The sequence below is a fragment of the Eutrigla gurnardus genome (assembly GCF_963514095.1).
Source record: "Eutrigla gurnardus genome assembly, chromosome: 23".
Classification (NCBI taxonomy): domain Eukaryota; kingdom Metazoa; phylum Chordata; class Actinopteri; order Perciformes; family Triglidae; genus Eutrigla; species Eutrigla gurnardus.
Window position 1 is genome coordinate 4365271 of NC_139934.1, and position 17633 is coordinate 4382903.

A 17633-nucleotide genomic window follows, 5' to 3' on the forward strand; every position below is an offset into this window, starting at 1 on the left:
TATGACTTTTTTTTTTCTCTAAAAATTTGACCATGACTTTTTATGCCTGTTTTGGACTCACTACACCCAGACTTGGCGCAACAAGCAATACGAGCGATTTCTATGACTTTTTAATATTTTTTATGAATTTATTTTGACTGGCTTTTTCGTGAATTTTCGACATGGTATAGTATGACTTTTTTTTCGGAAAAAATTACTTAGGCTTTTTTTCTTAAGACTCTCTCCTGGCATAGACACCTTTTTATTTAGCAGTAGACAGAGAGGAAACATGGGAGAGAGGGGGACGTAACATTCAGCAAACAAACTCCAGCTGAGTTTTGAACCGGTGTCGTCTGCATATATGTGTACATGGTTTACTTTGACTGTTTCTCATAGTATACTTTCTTCACTGTACTCTTTTTACTGCTTTTTTAAATGGATTTAACAATATTAAATATTACTCGATATAGATATTGTATATTTTTGCGTATTAGAAAACGTTTCACTACATTTCCTCACAGTGAATTATTCATCATATCCATTGTTTGTTTAAAAAAACAAAACTATAAGTGCAGTTAAGAACTTTTTTTTATTTTGAACGCACAACATTTACTCTGAAAACAAACAAAACTCCAGCATTAAACACCTTAAGTTGGAAAAAAATAGGATGGGTTTCCATTTCAAGAGGACAATAAAGAATTTAAAACATAAATGTGTACAGTTTTTTTTTTAACAATGAAAATGATCACCTTCATCACCATTCAGGTAAAAAAATAAATAAAGTAAATCGTGTTTCGTCAGTTTGGGAAATCAGTGAAGTCAGACTTGAGAGGTCACAGGTCCTAATGGCTCATCTGAGCGATGAGCCCCTCCAGCTCTGGACGGCCTTTGAACCGTGCTTGGAAATCAGCCTCGGTGTGCTGAGAAGAAAATACATAATCATAAGATGACCAAACAGGAGATTTTCTTATGTAAAATTGTATTTGTTAAACCACTTAGGGCTTGCATAATAAATGTTTTTAATTTAGGTACTATTCATGGATCATGAATGAATCATCTTTCCATGATTTGAGTTTGGCCTCTTAGTTCCAATTAATAAGGAGGTAACTCACCTCCTTCACAGAGAGCTGGACTCCCTCTGGTTGATTCTTCAACAGGACGTCCATGAAAACGGGACACAACGTCGCATTCAGGCTCCTCAACTACACGAACGGATAAACGACACAGTTCAAAGGTCAGGTAACCACAATCCCCCCAAGAAACAAGCAAAGCATGCGGCCAGCAGATCCCACCTGGACGACTCGCTCGTGAGACTTGAGGACGGCGTCGACGTACATCTTGGTGCCTTGCTCCTGCATCAGCATGACCTCTGTGGTCTTGGTCGGCAACGCATAGCTGCATGTGAAAACGTAAAGAAAATGCACCGCTCAGAAGAAATGAAGGCAGCACGTGTGTTTTTTTTAAACTCACGTATATACATACCGGTAAACGGTTGTGTGTTTGGAAACAGCCTCACCTATCTGCCACTCTGATGCCGAGGCGGTTGCAGAGGTTGTGGATGTACTGGGAGTAATGCTCCACCACCGTCATGTCGTAGCCCGACACCATCACGCTCAAAGTCCCGTACGTCGTATCCGTCTCCGCCATGATCTCCTTCATCTGGAGCTTGTCTTTCTTTTTCTTTGGCTTCAAAAACAAACAAACAAACAAACAACAACAACATGAGACATTCTGGAGGCGAGGCATGGGACGATGGCACTTTACATTTGGTCTGGAAACAAATATTTTTATGATTATTTATACACTATTTTTGTGAAAATCATTTTTAAATGAAAAACGAAGATGATCATCAATCATAAGGTCTCCTCCCTGCATAAATAAGTGTGTTTTGTTGGTTGAAAAGGATATGAGCAATGTCAATTTTCATGTATTTATGGGTGAATAAAGTGCAAAATGTCACCTTTAATAATAGTTTATTAAAAGTTTGGCTTTTCTGCCTAATCTTAGACCTTACAGCTCATTATGTAAAATGAATAATAAATAATAAATGTAATCCCACCGCTTCTCGAGGGAGGAGATTCTTCCACCTCCCGATCCCGTGTGTCGGCATCGACTTGTATTGTCTCTCGTTTGCAGAAGCTGTGGATGAAAAGGACATTTACAAGTTCTCAAAGATATTCACATCTTGTTTGTCTGATTGCATGTACAATACTGTTTTATTCCTAAAAGGTATTCTTAAAGATTTACCCCAGGCAGGATGCTGGATGGAAGGCGTGGCCCTTTAAATACAACAGAAATCAGAAATTAGAAGGAGAGGATTCATATCATAAAACGGAATCATAACCACCAGGATTTTTTATTTTTCTTTAAAAAGGTGTGAATTAATATAATATTCTCAGTAAAACCTTTTGACTTACCGCCATAATGTGAGCGCTTGATTTACCACCAACGCCCGTTGTGTGACGGAAATCTGCAAATACACAAAAACAGCATAAAAAACAGTTTCTCAAAACTCTGGGAACAAAGTCTTTAACTAATAATATAGTATTAATAACTAGATGTGATTAATTTGATTAATATTGTCACTAGTGACTTTAAAAGAAGCAGTTTACTATCGTACATCCCGCTTTAAAAATACAAATACAAAATATATATTATCCTTTATTTCGGAAGGGAAATCTTATGATTTATGATATAATTTAAGATTATAAAAAAAGAGATGCAATAAAAATATTTGTTTCTTAACAAACTGTAAACATAAAAGGATGTTTTCGTGACATTTGAAGAGTTTTAAGCACATTTTGACAAAGTCACTGACTTTTAAATTTAATTTAATTTAATTTGACTTAATTTTGTCTTAAAACAGACTTTTATAGACTTGCTTTTATGTATTGTCGCCCGTTTTAACTTTTTAATTTTATTTAAATCATTTATTTATATTGTATTGACTTAACTCTTAAACTACCTATGCTTCTCCTGCTCTGCCGATGTGTTTGTTTTTGTGATATTATTATTTTTATTATCGGGATTAATGAAAGTAATGTAATGAAATGTGTTTCTTTGCACATGAAAATATAAAAGTAAATCTCTTTTTAACTAATAATTACAGAATAAAACACATTTAGTTTCTGATCATTTTAGAAACCTGATCCCAGATCGCCAGTGTGACGACGAGCTGTCTTATCGCTGATTATTCACATTTATATATTCACATTTCGGGGTTGTAGGTTGGTGATTTAAACACATCAGTTTGTTTTAAAGGAGTCATCACCTGGTTTTATACGTATCCAGCCCCCCTTGGATCGCTTTGGATCAATTCGTAAAACTTATTAGAAAAAAAAAAAAAAAATTTAATCAAACATTGAGCTTGTTCTGACCCTTTTTCGTACCGCGATTTTATCACGCGAGATTACGCGCGAGGTTTTGACTGGTCCGGATGTGCATTGTATAATATGTAATGAGGCGCGCGTTGATTCGCCGCAGGAAGGACAGAGCCGGGGGGGCTTGCCTGCATGCAGACTCCAAAACATAATGGCGGCGCTTCGGCGATTTCAGGTAGCGGACGGGGCGGGGTTGGGTGGTGAAAGAGGGGTGGGCTTATGCAAGTAGCCGCCACGGTGACGTCACCGAAGGCGCAGAATCAAAATCTCGTGCTTTAGGAATGCACACCCTTGTGTGCTATTCCTGTTCGGAAAAAGAGCAGAAGCGAAAAAACGGCGCCACTTTCAAACTCCAGCCTTTCAGGCAAGTTTCAACTGAGGTCAAACACAGATATGCATGTTTTAACAAGAGAAATTGCGATTTCCAGGTGATGACTCCTTTAAGGTGAATTAACTTGGACTGGAGGCATCGTGACGTAAACACGCCGGCGCGGCGGCGGTGACCTCTGCGGGGTAAACTCAACGTTCAGCGGGTAAAACATTAAAAATAAAAGTGAACGAACCTTCCTGAAGACGGCGTTCATCGTTCGGCCTCCCTCTGTCGGTGTTCGCTGCGAGAACCGGCGAGTTAGCTCACATGTAGCTACGAAAACATTCAAAACACACGCAGACCGGACCCCGGAAGTACTTACAGGAAGCTAGTCCGTCACCGTTTAATGTCCGTGGTTTGAACACGTCCAGGACAAACGTTCCGGGGCGGGAGTCACATTCACAGAGTTTATCCGCATTTCTGTTTACGAAGCGTTTTATACAATATGTAGTATTAAATGTATTTCTGCGTGTTGAGTTGTAGTGAATGTACATGTAATGTTACTGAAAATCCCCTTATTTTCTATACTAAACTTTATTAATTAATTTATTAATGCATTTTTATTTGTCAGTGGTGTAATTGTTTTTTTAATGTATCATGTAAATGTTTAATGGTTGTTGTCTAGAAGTTATTTCATACCTTCAAAAAGAGAGCTAGACAACGTTGCACATTTCATCAAGCTTTATATTATTAATTCATATTTTCAGCTTGGCCCCACAAAAAAAATCACTCATTAAAAAAAAAAAAAAAAACATTCATATTTTTTTTTTAGTAAAGTGCAAAATTCCTCATCACCTGAAACTGATACTTTGAGAATAATGTATGAACTGTGCATAGGAACATGTTTTAAACAATGCCTGAACTGCTTCTAAAACACAACTATGAAAAGCAAAGTCATCCAAAAGCCCATTTAGACGGTTATTAAAACATCGCATTTCTTTTTCTAACGTCATGCCAAGCAAATAAAGTATCCATGCGCACACACACACACACACACACACACACACACACACACACACACACACACACACACACACACACACACACACACACACACACACACACACACACACACACACACACACACACACACACACACACACACACACACACACACACACACACACACACACACATCCTTGCTCTTTGGCTTGCGATGTTTAACTGTAGCATGAATGAACCAATCACAACAATCAGTCTTGTTTACAGATACGAAGGCGTTCTATGGTGACGGGAATCCGGGACACTTTCTTTCCTTTGCTTGTAAAACTATTTCAGAAGCTCTCTCTGCCGAGCGTCTATATCAAAACAGCTGCAGGTGCAAAAGGAACGAGCTCAAATCTAAATCAACTGTCCAGGCAAATTCCTCACATTTTGCAAAGTGGTAGAAAATCTGGCGTCGCAGACATGCACATTCTGTCATCATACATTCACGTGTGTGCGTTCACATATATACAGCAAACGCCTTCTGCTGGAAAAGCACCGTAGTGAAGTCGAGCGGCGTGCAGCAGATTCTGATGCACAGTTTGAAGTCCAGCTGTACCGTCGTCGTCCAGTGTGTCACCTCAGAAGGTTGTCGGGGATTTAGAGGCAGAATGTGGTCGAGTCCTGAACTGTACGGGACGTTCAAAGAGACGAGTGCAACACTAAAACAGCTGTTACAGCCTGAACATCTGTCCAAAGTGCTTTATAGGTGGAAAAGTAGATGTGCACAAATCCCGTCGTCCTCCGTTAAACTCCTCTCTCCTCCTCCTCGTCGTCCTCTTCTCCGTCCTCGTCCTCTTCGTCGTCTTCCTCTTCCTCCTCGTCGTCCTCCCCCGGACTGTAAAGATCCTCAGCCAGCTCGTTATGCTCCCGTCCTTCGTCGTCCTCCTCCTCGTCTTCCTCCTCCTCCTCCCCCTCGCTCCTCATTTCCTCCACACTGCTGTCATCGAGGTCGTCGTCATCGTCGTCGTCCTCCTCCTCCTCCTCGTCCACGGCCTCTTCCTCGTTCTCCTCCTGATCCTCTTCCTCCTGGAGAACTGAAAGATGACCTGATCACAATAAAACAAATCTGAGTTGATGATGTTTCCATTATTTTGTCCACTGTGGACGCTGATGTTGTGGGAGTCTATGGAAGTCTAGCAGAGCTGCCTGTCTTTATGAGTTTGATGATTTGATATAATTATTTAAATATAAAACTGAAAAATAAAATATATATATTTTTATTTATTTATTTAATTAATTAATTTATAATTATTTTATATTTATTTAATTTTTTTAATGTATATTTTTTTATTTATAACACTACCAGATAAACAGGCCGGGGCAAAGAAATCATATCCTGAATTAGCGAACACCGACTCCAAGCCTAACCCACTAACCCTAACCCTAACCCTAAACCTAACCCTAATCCCAGACTTTAGCCAAACCCTTATTGCCTGGTTTTATCTAGCAAAACAAATCCGAAAACATTAGTATATTGGAATCAGAGAATGTCTTTATGAGTATGATGATTTATTATAGATATTGAAATATAAAACTGAAAAATAAAATATTTTTTTATGTATTTAATTCATTCATTTATTAATTATTATTTCATATTTATTTAATTTTTTTAATTTATATATTTTTTTGCTTCTACCACCACCAGATAAATAGGCCTGTGCAAAGAAATCATATCCTGAATTAACAAACCCCAACTCCAACCCTAACCTACTAACCCTTATTTTTTTTTTGTGACACTGAGTAGTTGCACCTCTGACTACTCATGCAGCTGAAAGCATTGTGATGACATCGATGATGACATCAATGATGACATCAATGATGACACAATGAAGGAAGTTTCCTTACAGAGGGAATTAATGGTGGCAACAATGTGTCGTGGCAGTTCCTCATCGAGGAATTTCCTCATCTCTTCTTCCATCATCACTCCAAGAACTTCTGTCTCCATGTCCACGTATTCTGGGTAGAAGAGGGTTTTTCTCAGCTGCCTACGGCACCTAACACACACACACACACACACACACACACACACACACACACACACACACGCACACACACACGCACACACACACGCACACACACACACACACAGTCAAAAATTGTCAAAAAATACATCAAAAATCGACAGAAAATTAATAATTAGCAACTATTTTGATAGTTAATAGTTTCACAAAAAAAATGTTTAAACAAAAATGACAAACATGCTGGTGACAGCTCCTCAAACGGCTAGCCTTGATATTTTGTGAAGTATAAACATCCATGATTTTTTACCAAAATAACTTTAAACTGAAAATAGTAAAAATGTCCAACAGCTCAAAATATTTTCTGACATTTAATGGACAAAATGATTAAACATGATGGGGAATATTATCTGTGTATTAGTGGAAATATGTGTACTTACTGTTTTCCTGTCGTCTTGTACGCCTGGAAAAAAGGACAAAAACCAAAGAATCACAACACAAAGTAGATCCATAAACTACCAGTATAGTCGCCGAAATGTCAAATGTCAACTTCAAACGATATTTTTGCTTTTCTGATGCCGTAGTTTAAAGTTTTTAAAGTTATCACGAGACAAACTCCACTACATGTTTCCAAAAGCTTGTGAAAAAGACACGTTTTAGGAAGTGATGACACTGCTGAACATTTTCTCGGCTAAGGTCTTTGTTGATCGAGAAGTTGCTGTGTAGAGCAACGCGCCTCACCTCGATGAAGCGGAAAGGTTCGTTTTCCTGCATGAGGCCCTCGATGCCGCAGCGGACCTCCTGGAGCCGGGCCTGGTCCTGGCAGATCCGGGCGATGTTCTTCTGGATCACCGGCCCGTTGGTGTTGGAGTGGGTGCGTGCGTACTCACGCAGCCGGGTGACGAAGCGGAGCACTTTGACCTTCATCTCCTCCCCCAGCCGGGTCAAGCACTGGTCAGAGTTGTCCATGTACTTCTGGATGAGGAGGCGGAGAGGAAGGACAGGTTAGTGGAGTCAAGTCGTCTTTTATCGACGACTTAATGCAAACATTGAAGCAAATTTGATTCTATTACTACGACTTATTTTCTCAAGTGCAGTAAACATCTTAAAGTTGCTGTCCATGGTGCTGAAACAGGTGAACTGACTACAAGCCATTTTTAATGTGAGGAATAATGCTCCATAAATACAGAAATAGAATTAAATAGAAGCATTTGATAGGATTCAATCAACACACTGAGGATATCAGACATCGGTGGGAGGATTTGCTACGATTCTCTGACTTGAAATACCATCAATTATTACAGTATTTTGTGTTTTTTTTCAACTGTAGGTTGGAAACATGTTTGATGATGTCACTCTGGACTCTAGGATATCAGCATTTTTCATTGTTTTATAATGCTTGATAATCGGCCGATCCATGATGAAAATAATAATAATAATTCTGATACTGGAAATACTCTCTATCCATATGTGTTGTTACACATGTGTTCGCCTTGTTGAAACATATAAAGTGTTGGTACCTTATTCTCCCTCTCCTTCTCCTTCTGCTCCTGGAGCTTTTTCTCTGCCAGGCTGTACTTCCTCTCAACCTTGTACAGCTGCTTGTCCAGCTTTGTCTGGAGACCACGAGGAAAGAGTTCAAGGGGAATTATGTCGCAGTAGAAATACTTGAAATACTCCAAAAGGCAAATCTCGTCAGTGATTGATTTCTACCGAGCCAATGACAAATATTTGTCACGTTCATGTTTTCACTGAAACCTATTGAAATATCTTGTCGCTTATTATTTTACATCAACCAATAATGTAAGTCCTTTCTTGATGACCGATTAAAAAAAAAAGGGTGAATCATGTGAATGAAAATAATAAGAAATAATAACACAACTTATACTCGTTTGTTTGAGTCTTACGACACGTATCAAACGTGTTGAAATCATTGGGTTTCTGGCCAGAATATCCAGGAAGCCTCTCAACGTCACACGCTATTCATTCAGTCAACGGAGGCACAGGAAGTGGATTTAACTCTCCTATACAAAGACCACAAAGTCATGTGACTCTTTCATTCATTGGAGACTGACACACACACACACACACAACACACACACACACCAGGATTCCAGACTCATCACATGACTTTGTGTGAGCCAAACAATCACTGAATGGAGGCTGCTCTCGCTACATTTAAAGAACCATCAACATCATAACGCAGATATTCTGACCCACAAACATGTGGGACGTTGGGTGTGATCATAGGATATAAATACCGTGATGACAACAACGAGCCTACCTTCAGATCTTTCATGGTGTTTTTCAGGGTCTTGATGGTGTGTCCCGAGTGTCCTCCTTCGATGGTGCAGGCGTTGCACACACACACCTTGTCATCCATGCAGTAGTATCTGTGGTCGCGTCCCAAAATACAAACCGGGGTCAGATCAACATTGCAAACGACACATGAGAAAAGTGATCAATACATCCTACCTGTAGGTCTCATCGTGATGCGGACACTTCCTCTTCCAGAAGTCGTTCATCGGTTCCGTCAGCGGATGCTCGCGGAACGCCGGCAGCTCCAGGTGTGGCTTCACGTGCTCCTGGCACATCGACACCTCGCACTTCAGGCACGTGTTCACCGCGAACCTCGACGCGGCGGCGGCTTGCTGCGTGTCGCTTTCTCCCTGAGAAACAGAAGCAGTAGCAGAGGCGTCGCCGACGGCGCTGGTGCCCGGCGGCTCGTCGGCGACGGACGGGCAGTAGTCACACAGGACGCCGAACGGACTCCTGGCCTGCTGCGCTGCCCGAGAAGACGGCAGCACTTCTCGGGATTTCAGAGCCGCGGTGGTAGCTCTGCGCCGGTGCCGGTAGTCGTCGGCGATGTTGGCTAGTTTGAAGTTTTTCTGAAAGTTGGTGCCACACCGGTGGCTGTCGCGGCACTCCGGGCAGCGGAAGCGGCCGCGGTCCGCCTGCCTGTTTAGGCGGTCCAGGCAGGTCTTGCAGAAGTTGTGGCCGCAAGGGAGCAAGTGGGGGTCGCGGTACAAGTCCAGGCACACCGGGCAGGTGAGCTCCTCTTGCAGGACGCTGGAATGCTCCAACTGGGCCGAGGCCATGTCAGCATTCACGCGGTGAGGTCCGGCAGGTGGGAACCAGTGGAGCTGCTGGGAGGGTCAAAGGTGGTGATGAAGAGAGGGAAGATGGAGAAGGAAGGGGGCTGCAGGGTTCCTGATGTAGAACGTCCCCCCTTTGTAGATGTCAGGTTGCTAAAAATGGAAGAAAAACAAAACAAACAAGAAATGTTATTAAATGGATATTCAGGAGTAGTGTTGACAACAATTCTGGTAATAGATCCTACTTGTTTAGGTCGTTCATGAAGGAAAAAGTCTGCTTTCCTTCGTTTTAAACCATTGTACATTTTATATAACACGTCACTAAAAGATCAGGAACATTATGATGGGTATTTATTAATTATTTTGACTTCTTATTTAAAAAAAAGTCTGCATCATATATTGTTTTAACTGGACTTTGTTAAAGTGTTAAAGTTAAAGTGTCATTCACTATTTTGGACTTCTTATTGACAAATCAATTAATTGATTAAAGGGGGAATAGTCTACAAATGAGTCAATGACAAACACATATTCCTTGTTTCTCTTACTGTGATGAGGCCCTCAATAACCACGTAAAAGAAGCTGTAATTCTCCTAAAAAAAGAAGAAAAAAAGAAAGGTCAGTTCCCTGAAGGCTCGGTTCCGTTCAAAAGGTCGGTTCCCTGAAGGCTCGGTTCCGTTTAAAAGGTCAGGACCTCAATAGATAAGGTGGAAACCTGACAAAAAAAAATAACAAATAAAAACCGGTGTTTTCCGGTGCTCCGCCTAGTGATCCGCAACACGGGCCTATATCACGGCTCTGATCCGTTATATTACCGTATATACATTAAAACGGCCATTTACCGGCTAAGCTAGCAGTGACGACCAACGGTCGTTAACTTGTCTCCCTGCTAGCTAAAGTACCCCCTCCCCTCCCTCCCCTCCCGGCTTAGTCGCTATGGGCTGAATCAAACCCACGACAGACAGGTAGACAGACAGGTAGACAGACAGATATCGCTCCTTACCTTCATAAAGTGAAGCTAGCTGTGTCGTTACCGGCGAGGCTAACGTCTCAAACCCCGGAGCCGTTGTCCACCTGTCCGGGTGACATGTCAACGTTCGACCGTTAGCTCGGCTTTTTGTTGTTGTTGTTGTTTTGTTCCGGGTTTTTTTTTTCAGGGAAACATTCCAGTTTCTCCTCTAGAGTTTTCGGCATTTGACAACAAAAAGGGGGGGACGAGACGAGTCCGACACACAGACACGCACCTGCGCGACAGACAGGACGGGACGGGACGAGTAACGGCTAATTCGCTCGCGATTGGCTGCGTGCGGGTGGATGCGGGGAAAATGATGCCTTCAGGGAGGCTCGGGAATTCCGGTGACACGCGCGGACGGATATGCTGCCTTCACGTGGTGTCGGGATAATGGTAAAAAAAACGAGTTGTCGACCCGGAAATAGCACACGAACGCCCCCTCGAGTCGTAATACATATTAAAATCATTAAAGCGTATCCTAAAAAGTGATCAAATTCATCCAATCCAAATAAATCTTTTTTTTTGGAGGCGACCAGAACCTTTCAACATGGCGGAAAAGATTCAGTAATTGTTGATACGTAATTCAGTATTCATCATTTTAGTCTGTAATCTATATATAAAAAATTAGTTGTGCTATAATTTGTTTTTTTGTATGAAACTTTATGTATTCATTTTGACATGTTTGAAATAAAAAAAACACAACTTGATATATATATATATAACAAATATATACAATCCAAATAAAGATGTTTTCTTTCCTCTATATGGTTATTATAGGATTATAATATAGGATACTATTCAATTATATATTTCGTATGTATTCCTTCACATTTTGCACTCTGTCCTGTACATAAACGTATTATATTTATACTATACTACTACTTACTATATGTATATCTGTACATAGTAATGTTATGTTTATGCTCAAATTCCTTTTATGTGTTCACACTTATTGTATACTTCCTGTGGATTTTGTAGCCTCTCAAATATCTCTGAAAGAAAAGCAACTTCACACAGCATAGGTTAGCAAATATATTTTAATATATAATATTTATATTCGTTTTTTTTAGCACAATGACAATGGCATAATTTCAGTTCAGTCTCATTTAAATCATGACAAAAAGCCGAACCTTTATATTTGTTTGAATAATAACCTCATATCACATTTTGTCTTGCCCCCATGAGAGGAAAAAAAACCTCAAAAGCAGAAGTTGCAAACAGCATTTAGCCCATGGCATCCGATGGGGGGGTTTAATATAATTATATATATATATATATATATATATATATATATATATATATATATATATATAGTCAGACAGAACTGTATCACGTCACTGTTTTAAATCAAAATTTTACTGTGAAGAGCAATAAGTATTAACTGACATGATGGACTGGACTGACTCTGGGGGAGGAAATTTAAATAAAATAAAATAAAAATCACACCTGTCACTTGCTACACCATTTGAGAAACAAAGCAAAAAAAAAAAAAATACAAAATACAAAATGACAAGCAACAGAAAACATCCCAATCTCAGGCGAAGAAAAATTTTACTCAAAATCGTCAAAAAGCAAAAATTCGCAGCTAAAGCGTTTTTAATTCAAAATCCTGCAGAAGCCTTTTTGGGTAAAACTCTGCTACTTAGAGGTTAGCGTTTCAAATTCACAGATGCGTCCGCTCTCAAAAAAACAAACAAAAAACAGATTAATTTGTACAAATACTAAAACAACATTATTACACTTTTCAAGTCCTTAAACCACAGGAATGTGTTAAAACCAGATTCAGCATTCCCAACGTTAACGCGACTCCTCGCTCTCCGTTTCACAGCATTCTTGTGCAACATCTGCCACATTCAGAAAGATGCTCTCTCTGCTCACACCTCAAAATACTACTTCCTCTTCTACTCGTATCGTTACTACAAATCAGAGGTCAACATTTCTTGAACTTTTCCTTTCCCCGACATGTGAAGCTCCTCTTTTAACTTCCCGTCCTCTTGGTGCAATGTGCAAAGTGACAACACGTCTCCTACCAAAAAATTAAAAAAGATTTGGACTTAATGACTGCTTTTAAAGAAAAAAAAAAGAAATTATTTTGTCATGATTTTTCGAAACTCTCTGAATAAAATCATCTTTTACGAGCAGTGACCACGACACAGCCGATCAAATACACGACACAGTAAAACATAATAATGTTACATATCAGTAAATACGATGAAATGAATATCACTTGGTTTTTTTTGTTGTTTTTTTTTGTCAAAATCACCACCCAAAGCCGAAAAACAGCAAAAAAAAGAAAAAGAAAAGGTGAATGAAGAGAATAACGTGAATTATAAAAAAGAGTTGACGCCTCGTCGTTCTCCCCTTGATTTGTTTCCAGTTAGTAAAACAAAATGGGGATACGTAAAAACAACAATATATAGGCATTAAATAAATTAATCGAGTTCAAAACAGACGTGATACATATTCAAAATACATATTTACAACCTAATAAAATGAAGGAAAACAGACAAACAAAAAAAAACAGTCTTATCCTCAAAATGATACTCTTGTTTGAATGAATTTGAATGAATTAATCACCTTCAGCGACCTCTTCGTCGTCCTGGTTATAATCAGGTATAGAAATACTTAGAAGGTTTATACTTTTTGCAGCATTTACTAGAGTCGATATTCACTTTGTACACGGAAAATCCAAATTTGACATCATTCGTGACTGATATGTTGATATGTGCAGTGCCGTACATGTAACCCACCCGGGCGATGAAGTCAGAGGGTTACTATGGCGACAATGATGGCGGTTCACTTTAGAGGAGGAGGAAACAGGAAGTGGACTTTTAAAAACATAAAAAAAACACTAATAATGCAGAGGGGATGCAGCACAGCCACGTTGCCATGCCGACTAGAGTATCACACAGTTGGATTTATTTCTATTTCCCGATGTGCACAGATATTGCACGGACAAACTACTGACAAACTACCACACAACTATTAACTGACTGCCTACCCTACTGAAAATGCGAGAGAAAGAAAATCACTTGGTCACAGACATCTAAAATTCACGAGTTGCGATTCATAAAAGCACGTCAAATAAAAAGAGAAGGAAACTGGAAACTTGCCGAAAAAAAACAACAACCTTTTGGTCACATCGCATCCATTTGAACGCCGGGAGGGTGGGGGAGGGGGAAAGGACCGTTACCCACAGGTCATAGCAGTAAATAAGCCGCCTCCCCCTTGTTTTTTGTTTAACCTGACATGCTTTAAGTTCAGCCCCGTGATAAATGCAGTGGTCCCACTTTGTTTTCACGAGGCTGAAGCTGCAGGAGGCCGGCTACCGCTTCACTCGGGGTCAGACCCAGAAATACTTCAAATCAAACATTTATTTCATTCATTTCTCCCCATTGTGGTGCTAAAACTAAAACTAAAAAAAAAACCCAAAACGTATGGAAACAGTCCCCTCCAGTCTCGTGGATAGCTGGAGATACGCAAGGTAATGGTGGTTGCCATAGCAACCCATTCACAGCCCCTCCACTGGGAAGAGGTACACCAGGTTTGAGGGTCTCCACTACACAAGGGTAAAGTATCCACGTTATCCAATCAGATCTTTACACTTGATGATGGAGAATATATATCCTTATTTGGGCGTGGTAGTAGAGGCTCCTCCCCCCCACTGTGGATGCATACTGCAACACGGTGCGTCATATATAACAGTGTTCAAGTATTTAAAGGTGGATTAATGAATTATTGATTAAGACTTTGCTTGCAAAAAACAGTAGATGGGAGTTCTGCAGTATAGTTGGTGACGTTTCACAATAAAAGAGTTCTTTCAGATTAAGTGATTTTTTTTTTTGGGGGGGGGGGGTTACAGTGCAGTTTTTCCTACAGACATAAATGCATAGGATACAAAAATCATCAAACACTACAATATATGGAAAGCAATAAAAAAACAACAAATAAAAGTCTTAGTCATTGGCACTGGGGAGGGAGGGAGGGGGGGGGGGGATGACGTCATACACTGATAGATTTGTATGTTTTTTTTATTTTTTTTTTAATCCTACAGCTTCGATAACAATAAAGATTGGGAGCAGAAATAGACCCACAGACATTCTGTTCACGCCGACACCGAAGCCCCTTAGCAAATTTTCAGAATAAAAGTCCTCTCTTTAAAAGCGAGATTGGACATTTCCGGGGTGGTTGTTGGGGGTTAAACCCCAAAATAAAAGTCTGCTAAGGCTTCGACGCGGGGAAAAAGAGACACAGTGTTCAAAAAGAGCGGTTATTATAGTTTCAACAGTCTTGCGAGCGATCGTGGCGGAGCGGCATAGTCGGCGGGTTCGTTAGAAATCTACTTTATGTACACGTGTTTTTATTTTTTATTTTAAATGACTCATTTTCACGTTTCTGACTTCCACGTATTCTGTTTTGAATTCTCCGTTTGTCCTCTTTCACAACAAAACGTCAGTTATTCTCAACGAATGAAATGGCGACAAAGACAAAGGAAAGTCACGTGTTTTATATTTCACACAGTAGATATAATATCTCTCAAAATATACTTTTCGTATACTCTAACGTAAAGAAGATGCGCTTTTAGTGTTTTTTTTTTCTCGTAATAGTTTCGGATTCGATTAAAATTTGGGTTCAAAACCAGCTCACACTGCAGGTCAATATATTATTACTTCTGCTATATTTTCATCTAATATATTATTTGTATATTTACATCTCTAGCCAGCTCATACGACAGCGTTTCATGCTAACTGGTCCCCTCGATGAAAACAGCAGAGAATACACCTAAATATTGTCTCAAAGTCTAAATAACTCTCGCTATGATTAGAAGCTAAAAAGGCAAATATCGGCTTTTCCTATTAAAAATCAACTTTTAAACATCTTCTTCTAAAATATTAGTCTTTGCTCTTGAAACACGATATAGTTGTCAACGTGAGAGTAAAGGGAATGCATCCAGAACCGCTCTGTCCTTTAAGTTTCACACACAGCGTCGTCATAGCAACGTAGGCCAAAAAAGAGGCAAGAAGACGGTAACTATGGTAACTGTAATTCTTTTTAACCTTTACGGTCTTTAAAAGGGATCGTTTGACATCTAGGGAAAGTCTTCCATTTGCCTTTTTTTCCACGTTTGTATGATAAATATGAAGCTTAATATAAGACCAGCACCTTGAAAGCTCACTAATTAATACGATATATTTAATTGGTTTAATTCCTTGAAGCTGAGAACTTTAGCTCTGCGTTTAAAAAGACAGATGTCAATGTGGAGTTCATCTTCTACATTCAAAACGGTTGTTGAAATGTCCCTTTAGTCACATTCCAAGTTACTTCTCTCTTTACTTTAGCGTTACGTTGCAGTTTTATTTTGAAAATTCATTTTGATAATGTAAACTATGTAACGTTTGAGTTTAATTTTCATCTCCAGATCATTTTCATTGCGTCAGTTTTGTCATTTTGACGGTTTTAGTGCGTCTGCGGTCACGTATCAGCTTTCTGAAATTTTCAGGAAACATGTTTGTAGTTCTGAAAACAGGGTTTGTAGTTTCAAATTCTTCACGGATGGATGCGACCTTGAGTGACATGCAGACACACACACACACACACACACACACACACACACACACACACACACACACACACACACACACACACACACACACATAAGCACAGCATCGCAGATTGAACAGTGTTCACAGGTTACACACTCTCTCTCTCTCTCTCTCTCTCTCTCACACACACACACACACACACACACACACACACACACACACACACACACACACACACACACACACACACACACACACACACACACACAGTCGCCCGTCTCCAGATATCTTCTTCTAATGTCTCTTTTCCTGCAGCTTCCCGTCATCCTCGAGGAGAGGCAGCCTCGCTGCGATCCGATTGGTTGCTTCTGTGTCACGGCATTGTGTTAGTGCGAGGAGGGTGTGTTTGTGTGTGTGTGTGTGTGTGTGTGTGGGGGGGCGGGGGTCGGTCAGAAAACGCTTGGTCGGTTGATTGGAGTGCCAGGAGTGAAGAAATCAAGGTGCAAAGATCAGGGTGGCGGGTCGTGACCTCACACTTTTTTAGGGGGTGGGGCCAACTTGATGATCTCATCTTCAGACGGCTGACGGATGATGTCTTTAAAGGGGGCGGGGCAGAGAGAGAGAGAAATCATAAGAAACACACCTTTTACTCGTTAATATTGCATACTTGTGCCCTTCATATAAATCTTCAGAAGTAAATTTCACGTAACAAAATAAGTGCTTTTAAGAGAGAATAATAAAACACGATGACAAGTACAGCAGAGGGAAATACATAAAGCAACATATTATGTAATATCACAGAAAACAAACAGAAGTAATGAAACATTCATATAAAAAACGTGTAAAATAAGTTCCAAATGTGTCATAAAATGATGCTTCCTGAGCTCCACAGACACTTTCATCATTTCTAATAGCAGAGGAATTGAGTTTTTTCTTTATATATATATAAATATATATTTGTGGCGTGTTTTTATGTTGCTTTAACTCAAAACATATTTCCCTCGTGACCCGGAGAGAGCGACAAAAGAAACACCTCATAACGGCAGCAGGAAGAGGAAAACAACGCTTTATTACGAAGGTTATTTCAGTTCACCCGAAAAAAATGACTGATTCTGATTCATCATGAGATTAATCGATCCAGAACATGTTTATCCATATTTCACACAGCTGGCCTGCAGATTATTAATAACGTTATATATGAATATGATCGTTTGTATCCCTTTCTCAACAAAAACATTCAATTAATTACTGATTCTAACATATTAGATGACCTGTAAAGCATTAATTATTGTTATTATTATTTTAGTTGTGC

The 17633-nt window shown here is 39.8% G+C and overlaps 3 protein-coding genes across 6 annotated transcripts in view; all 3 read right to left on the reverse strand.

The window, feature by feature from the left end:
- Positions 1-549: 549 nt before the first annotated feature.
- mrpl48 (mitochondrial ribosomal protein L48) lies at positions 550-4059 on the reverse strand. The gene is made up of 8 exons (XM_084002576.1): positions 3923-4059; positions 2397-2449; positions 2227-2258; positions 2039-2118; positions 1496-1665; positions 1272-1374; positions 1092-1181; positions 550-899 (listed from the first exon to the last, which is right to left on the reverse strand). The coding sequence occupies exons 1-8, from the start codon at positions 3941-3943 to the stop codon at positions 822-824; spliced, it is 627 nt and encodes a 208-aa protein (XP_083858702.1). The 5' UTR covers positions 3944-4059; the 3' UTR covers positions 550-821.
- Positions 4060-5366: 1307 nt separating this feature from the next.
- LOC311008714 (E3 ubiquitin/ISG15 ligase TRIM25-like) lies at positions 5367-11081 on the reverse strand. 4 transcript variants are annotated; one of them, XM_084002544.1, is made up of 9 exons: positions 10770-11081; positions 10315-10359; positions 9150-9922; positions 8959-9067; positions 8195-8290; positions 7416-7649; positions 7115-7137; positions 6562-6710; positions 5367-5762 (listed from the first exon to the last, which is right to left on the reverse strand). In XM_084002544.1, exons 3-9 carry the CDS (start codon positions 9770-9772, stop codon positions 5461-5463), a joined length of 1536 nt encoding a protein of 511 aa, XP_083858670.1. In that variant the 5' UTR covers positions 9773-9922; positions 10315-10359; positions 10770-11081; the 3' UTR covers positions 5367-5460. The 4 variants fall into 4 exon arrangements, with proteins under 4 accessions (XP_083858670.1, XP_083858671.1, XP_083858669.1 ...); XM_084002545.1 differs by lacking the exon at positions 10315-10359 and having other exon boundaries at positions 5367-5750; XM_084002543.1 differs by lacking the exon at positions 10315-10359.
- A 1445-nt stretch (positions 11082-12526) lies between these two features.
- The window catches only part of pea15 (proliferation and apoptosis adaptor protein 15), a 29101-nt gene continuing 23994 nt past the window's right edge, over positions 12527-17633 (reverse strand). The window contains exon 4 of the mRNA XM_084002586.1: positions 12527-16916. Within this exon, the coding sequence (XP_083858712.1) occupies positions 16852-16916 (65 nt within the window). The 3' untranslated portion in view covers positions 12527-16851. The remainder of the gene's footprint in view (positions 16917-17633) is intronic.

Bases quoted from the DNA above. Each gene is read 5' to 3' on its own strand.
- mrpl48 (XM_084002576.1), bottom strand. From the start codon at position 3,943: ATGAACGCCGTCTTCAGGAAG. The intron at 1,182-1,271 runs GTGGGATCTGCT...CCGTTCGTGTAG, and splicing joins CTCACGAGCGAGTCGTCCAG to TTGAGGAGCCTGAATGCGAC. The intron at 900-1,091 runs GTGAGTTACCTC...TTTTCTTCTCAG, and splicing joins TCCAGCTCTCTGTGAAGGAG to CACACCGAGGCTGATTTCCA.
- LOC311008714 (XM_084002543.1), bottom strand. From the start codon at position 9,772: ATGGCCTCGGCCCAGTTGGAGCATTCCAGCGTCCTGCAAGAGGAGCTC. The intron at 6,711-7,114 runs GTAAGTACACAT...TGTGTGTGTTAG, and splicing joins TACAAGACGACAGGAAAACA to GTGCCGTAGGCAGCTGAGAA. The intron at 5,763-6,561 runs GTAAGGAAACTT...TATTGTGATCAG, and splicing joins TGCCACCATTAATTCCCTCT to GTCATCTTTCAGTTCTCCAG.